Raw genomic sequence first — 5,639 nt, 5'->3', positions numbered from 1 at the left:
ATTAGAGGACGTGCAGAGTTATTAGGTAACACTTTACAATAAGGTTCATTAGTTAACATTAACTAATAATGAACTGCACTTATACAGCGTTTGTTAATCTTTGTTAATGTTAATTTCAACATTTACTAACACATTATTAAAATCTAGCTAACATTAGTTAATGCACTGTGAACTAACATGAGCTAACAATGAACATCTGTATTTTTATTAACTAACATTAGTGAAGATTAGTAAATACAGTAACAAATGTATTGCTCATGGTTAGTTCATGTTAGTTTATACATTAACTAATGTTTAACTAATGAACCTTATTGTAAAGTGTTACCAGTTATTTTAGGTATATCAATATGAATATTAGCAGAGAAGGTGGAGGAACTCTAAGGAAAGTGTTTCTGATCCGATCACCAGCAGATGGCAGTAATGCACGGATAATGCGGAATACTAATACAAAGAAGAAGAAGAATTAGAAGGCGCCAAATTTCAAGGCAGTGGGCGGGGCTTGCGTTCCGTCAGTAATAACGAGCGCAGCTAGTGTTGTGTAAGCATAGCTAACGCTACTACAGCAGTACTATAAGTGTAGTGAGCTACAGCAGTACTATAAGTGTAGTGAGTGCGCTTCAGCGGAGCGGCGAGGATGTGGAGTAGCGTGGAGCTGCTCCTGAACGAGGAGACGAACACCGTGCGGCTGTACAGCGACGAGCAGGAGGCCGGCAGCGCGTTGTATCAGGTGGACTCTCTGGTCAAGCTCTCGTCCTCACAGAAGGTCAGCAGTGTTAGCGATAATAACATACCTTACTCTATTAGCGGGGTTTGGATCCGTGTGTGTTTGAAGTATCTTGTATGTCGATACGATATGAATATGAATATGGAAACCATTCTTTATCAGAGCGAATATGAACATGTTTGTAAATCACGCATTGCTAACACACACACACTCTCTCACTCACTCTCTCACACACACACACTCTCTCTCTCTCTCTCTCTCTCTCTCTCTCTCTCTCTCTCTCTCTCTCTCTCTCTCTCTCTCTCTCTCTCTCTCTCTCTCTCTCTCTCTCTCTCTCTCTCTCTCTCTCTCTCTCTCTCTCTCTCTCTCTCTCTCTCTCTCTCTCTCTCTCTCTCTCTCTCTCTCTCTCTCTCTCTCTCTCTCTCTCTCTCTCTCTCTCTCTCTCTCTCTCTCTCTCTCTCTCTCTCTCTCTCTCTCTCTCTCTCTCTCTCTCTCTCTCTCTCTCTCTCTCTCTCTCTCTCTCTCTCTCTCTCTCTCTCTCTCTCTCTCTCTCTCTCTCTCTCTCTCTCTCTCTCTCTCTCTCTCTCTCTCTCTCTCTCTCTCTCTCTCTCTCTCTCTCTCTCTCTCTCTCTCTCTCTCTCTCTCTCTCTCTCTCTCTCTCTCTCTCTCTCTCTCTCTCTCTCTCTCTCTCTCTCTCTCTCTCTCTCTCTCTCTCTCTCTCTCTCTCTCTCTCTCTCTCTCTCTCTCTCTCTCTCTCTCTCTCTCTCTCTCTCTCTCTCTCTCTCTCTCTCTCTCTCTCTCTCTCTCTCTCTCTCTCTCTCTCTCTCTCTCTCTCTCTCTCTCTCTCTCTCTCTCTCTCTCTCTCTCTCTCTCTCTCTCTCTCTCTCTCTCTCTCTCTCTCTCTCTCTCTCTCTCTCTCTCTCTCTCTCTCTCTCTCTCTCTCTCTCTCTCTCTCTCTCTCTCTCTCTCTCTCTCTCTCTCTCTCTCTCTCTCTCTCTCTCTCTCTCTCTCTCTCTCTCTCTCTCTCTCTCTCTCTCTCTCTCTCTCTCTCTCTCTCTCTCTCTCTCTCTCTCTCTCTCTCTCTCTCTCTCTCTCTCTCTCTCTCTCTCTCTCTCTCTCTCTCTCTCTCTCTCTCTCTCTCTCTCTCTCTCTCTCTCTCTCTCTCTCTCTCTCTCTCTCTCTCTCTCTCTCTCTCTCTCTCTCTCTCTCTCTCTCTCTCTCTCTCTCTCTCTCTCTCTCTCTCTCTCTCTCTCTCTCTCTCTCTCTCTCTCTCTCTCTCTCTCTCTCTCTCTCTCTCTCTCTCTCTCTCTCTCTCTCTCTCTCTCTCTCTCTCTCTCTCTCTCTCTCTCTCTCTCTCTCTCTCTCTCTCTCTCTCTCTCTCTCTCTCTCTCTCTCTCTCTCTCTCTCTCTCTCTCTCTCTCTCTCTCTCTCTCTCTCTCTCTCTCTCTCTCTCTCTCTCTCTCTCTCTCTCTCTCTCTCTCTCTCTCTCTCTCTCTCTCTCTCTCTCTCTCTCTCTCTCTCTCTCTCTCTCTCTCTCTCTCTCTCTCTCTCTCTCTCTCTCTCTCTCTCTCTCTCTCTCTCTCTCTCTCTCTCTCTCTCTCTCTCTCTCTCTCTCTCTCTCTCTCTCTCTCTCTCTCTCTCTCTCTCTCTCTCTCTCTCTCTCTCTCTCTCTCTCTCTCTCTCTCTCTCTCTCTCTCTCTCTCTCTCTCTCTCTCTCTCTCTCTCTCTCTCTCTCTCTCTCTCTCTCTCTCTCTCTCTCTCTCTCTCTCTCTCTCTCTCTCTCTCTCTCTCTCTCTCTCTCTCTCTCTCTCTCTCTCTCTCTCTCTCTCTCTCTCTCTCTCTCTCTCTCTCTCTCTCTCTCTCTCTCTCTCTCTCTCTCTCTCTCTCTCTCTCTCTCTCTCTCTCTCTCTCTCTCTCTCTCTCTCTCTCTCTCTCTCTCTCTCTCTCTCTCTCTCTCTCTCTCTCTCTCTCTCTCTCTCTCTCTCTCTCTCTCTCTCTCTCTCTCTCTCTCTCTCTCTCTCTCTCTCTCTCTCTCTCTCTCTCTCTCTCTCTCTCTCTCTCTCTCTCTCTCTCTCTCTCTCTCTCTCTCTCTCTCTCTCTCTCTCTCTCTCTCTCTCTCTCTCTCTCTCTCTCTCTCTCTCTCTCTCTCTCTCTCTCTCTCTCTCTCTCTCTCTCTCTCTCTCTCTCTCTCTCTCTCTCTCTCTCTCTCTCTCTCTCTCTCTCTCTCTCTCTCTCTCTCTCTCTCTCTCTCTCTCTCTCTCTCTCTCTCTCTCTCTCTCTCTCTCTCTCTCTCTCTCTCTCTCTCTCTCTCTCTCTCTCTCTCTCTCTCTCTCTCTCTCTCTCTCTCTCTCTCTCTCTCTCTCTCTCTCTCTCTCTCTCTCTCTCTCTCTCTCTCTCTCTCTCTCTCTCTCTCTCTCTCTCTCTCTCTCTCTCTCTCTCTCTCTCTCTCTCTCTCTCTCTCTCTCTCTCTCTCTCTCTCTCTCTCTCTCTCTCTCTCTCTCTCTCTCTCTCTCTCTCTCTCTCTCTCTCTCTCTCTCTCTCTCTCTCTCTCTCTCTCTCTCTCTCTCTCTCTCTCTCTCTCTCTCTCTCTCTCTCTCTCTCTCTCTCTCTCTCTCTCTCTCTCTCTCTCTCTCTCTCTCTCTCTCTCTCTCTCTCTCTCTCTCTCTCTCTCTCTCTCTCTCTCTCTCTCTCTCTCTCTCTCTCTCTCTCTCTCTCTCTCTCTCTCTCTCTCTCTCTCTCTCTCTCTCTCTCTCTCTCTCTCTCTCTCTCTCTCTCTCTCTCTCTCTCTCTCTCTCTCTCTCTCTCTCTCTCTCTCTCTCTCTCTCTCTCTCTCTCTCTCTCTCTCTCTCTCTCTCTCTCTCTCTCTCTCTCTCTCTCTCTCTCTCTCTCTCTCTCTCTCTCTCTCTCTCTCTCTCTCTCTCTCTCTCTCTCTCTCTCTCTCTCTCTCTCTCTCTCTCTCTCTCTCTCTCTCTCTCTCTCTCTCTCTCTCTCTCTCTCTCTCTCTCTCTCTCTCTCTCTCTCTCTCTCTCTCTCTCTCTCTCTCTCTCTCTCTCTCTCTCTCTCTCTCTCTCTCTCTCTCTCTCTCTCTCTCTCTCTCTCTCTCTCTCTCTCTCTCTCTCTCTCTCTCTCTCTCTCTCTCTCTCTCTCTCTCTCTCTCTCTCTCTCTCTCTCTCTCTCTCTCTCTCTCTCTCTCTCTCTCTCTCTCTCTCTCTCTCTCTCTCTCTCTCTCTCTCTCTCTCTCTCTCTCTCTCTCTCTCTCTCTCTCTCTCTCTCTCTCTCTCTCTCTCTCTCTCTCTCTCTCTCTCTCTCTCTCTCTCTCTCTCTCTCTCTCTCTCTCTCTCTCTCTCTCTCTCTCTCTCTCTCTCTCTCTCTCTCTCTCTCTCTCTCTCTCTCTCTCTCTCTCTCTCTCTCTCTCTCTCTCTCTCTCTCTCTCTCTCTCTCTCTCTCTCTCTCTCTCTCTCTCTCTCTCTCTCTCTCTCTCTCTCTCTCTCTCTCTCTCTCTCTCTCTCTCTCTCTCTCTCTCTCTCTCTCTCTCTCTCTCTCTCTCTCTCTCTCTCTCTCTCTCTCTCTCTCTCTCTCTCTCTCTCTCTCTCTCTCTCTCTCTCTCTCTCTCTCTCTCTCTCTCTCTCTCTCTCTCTCTCTCTCTCTCTCTCTCTCTCTCTCTCTCTCTCTCTCTCTCTCTCTCTCTCTCTCTCTCTCTCTCTCTCTCTCTCTCTCTCTCTCTCTCTCTCTCTCTCTCTCTCTCTCTCTCTCTCTCTCTCTCTCTCTCTCTCTCTCTCTCTCTCTCTCTCTCTCTCTCTCTCTCTCTCTCTCTCTCTCTCTCTCTCTCTCTCTCTCTCTCTCTCTCTCTCTCTCTCTCTCTCTCTCTCTCTCTCTCTCTCTCTCTCTCTCTCTCTCTCTCTCTCTCTCTCTCTCTCTCTCTCTCTCTCTCTCTCTCTCTCTCTCTCTCTCTCTCTCTCTCTCTCTCTCTCTCTCTCTCTCTCTCTCTCTCTCTCTCTCTCTCTCTCTCTCTCTCTCTCTCTCTCTCTCTCTCTCTCTCTCTCTCTCTCTCTCTCTCTCTCTCTCTCTCTCTCTCTCTCTCTCTCTCTCTCTCTCTCTCTCTCTCTCTCTCTCTCTCTCTCTCTCTCTCTCTCTCTCTCTCTCTCTCTCTCTCTCTCTCTCTCTCTCTCTCTCTCTCTCTCTCTCTCTCTCTCTCTCTCTCTCTCTCTCTCTCTCTCTCTCTCTCTCTCTCTCTCTCTCTCTCTCTCTCTCTCTCTCTCTCTCTCTCTCTCTCTCTCTCTCTCTCTCTCTCTCTCTCTCTCTCTCTCTCTCTCTCTCTCTCTCTCTCTCTCTCTCTCTCTCTCTCTCTCTCTCTCTCTCTCTCTCTCTCTCTCTCTCTCTCTCTCTCTCTCTCTCTCTCTCTCTCTCTCTCTCTCTCTCTCTCTCTCTCTCTCTCTCTCTCTCTCTCTCTCTCTCTCTCTCTCTCTCTCTCTCTCTCTCTCTCTCTCTCTCTCTCTCTCTCTCTCTCTCTCTCTCTCTCTCTCTCTCTCTCTCTCTCTCTCTCTCTCTCTCTCTCTCTCTCTCTCTCTCTCTCTCTCTCTCTCTCTCTCTCTCTCTCTCTCTCTCTCTCTCTCTCTCTCTCTCTCTCTCTCTCTCTCTCTCTCTCTCTCTCTCTCTCTCTCTCTCTCTCTCTCTCTCTCTCTCTCTCTCTCTCTCTCTCTCTCTCTCTCTCTCTCTCTCTCTCTCTCTCTCTCTCTCTCTCTCTCTCTCTCTCTCTCTCTCTCTCTCTCTCTCACTCACACACACACCCACACCCACACCCACTCACTCACTCACTCACTCACTCATACACACACACTCACACACACACACCCACACCCACTCACCCACACACACACACACCCACACACACACTCACTCACTCACACACACACCC

The 5,639-nt window shown here is 48.4% G+C and overlaps 1 protein-coding gene across 1 annotated transcript in view; it reads left to right on the top strand.

Annotated features, from left to right (window-relative positions):
• Positions 1-398: 398 nt before the first annotated feature.
• kntc1 (kinetochore associated 1) overlaps positions 399-5,639 on the top strand; it is an 80,054-nt gene continuing 74,813 nt past the window's right edge. Inside the window, 1 exon segment of the mRNA XM_016254415.1 lies at positions 399-763. Coding sequence (XP_016109901.1) covers positions 635-763 — 129 coding nt within the window. The 5' untranslated portion in view covers positions 399-634.

Source organism: Sinocyclocheilus grahami, unplaced genomic scaffold (genome assembly GCF_001515645.1).
Source record: "Sinocyclocheilus grahami isolate Dianchi unplaced genomic scaffold, SAMN03320097.WGS_v1.1 scaffold1245.1, whole genome shotgun sequence".
Classification (NCBI taxonomy): Eukaryota; Metazoa; Chordata; class Actinopteri; order Cypriniformes; family Cyprinidae; genus Sinocyclocheilus; species Sinocyclocheilus grahami.
The sequence above is the reverse complement of the archived record's forward strand: the minus strand, read 5'-3'. Positions and strand labels throughout refer to the sequence as shown.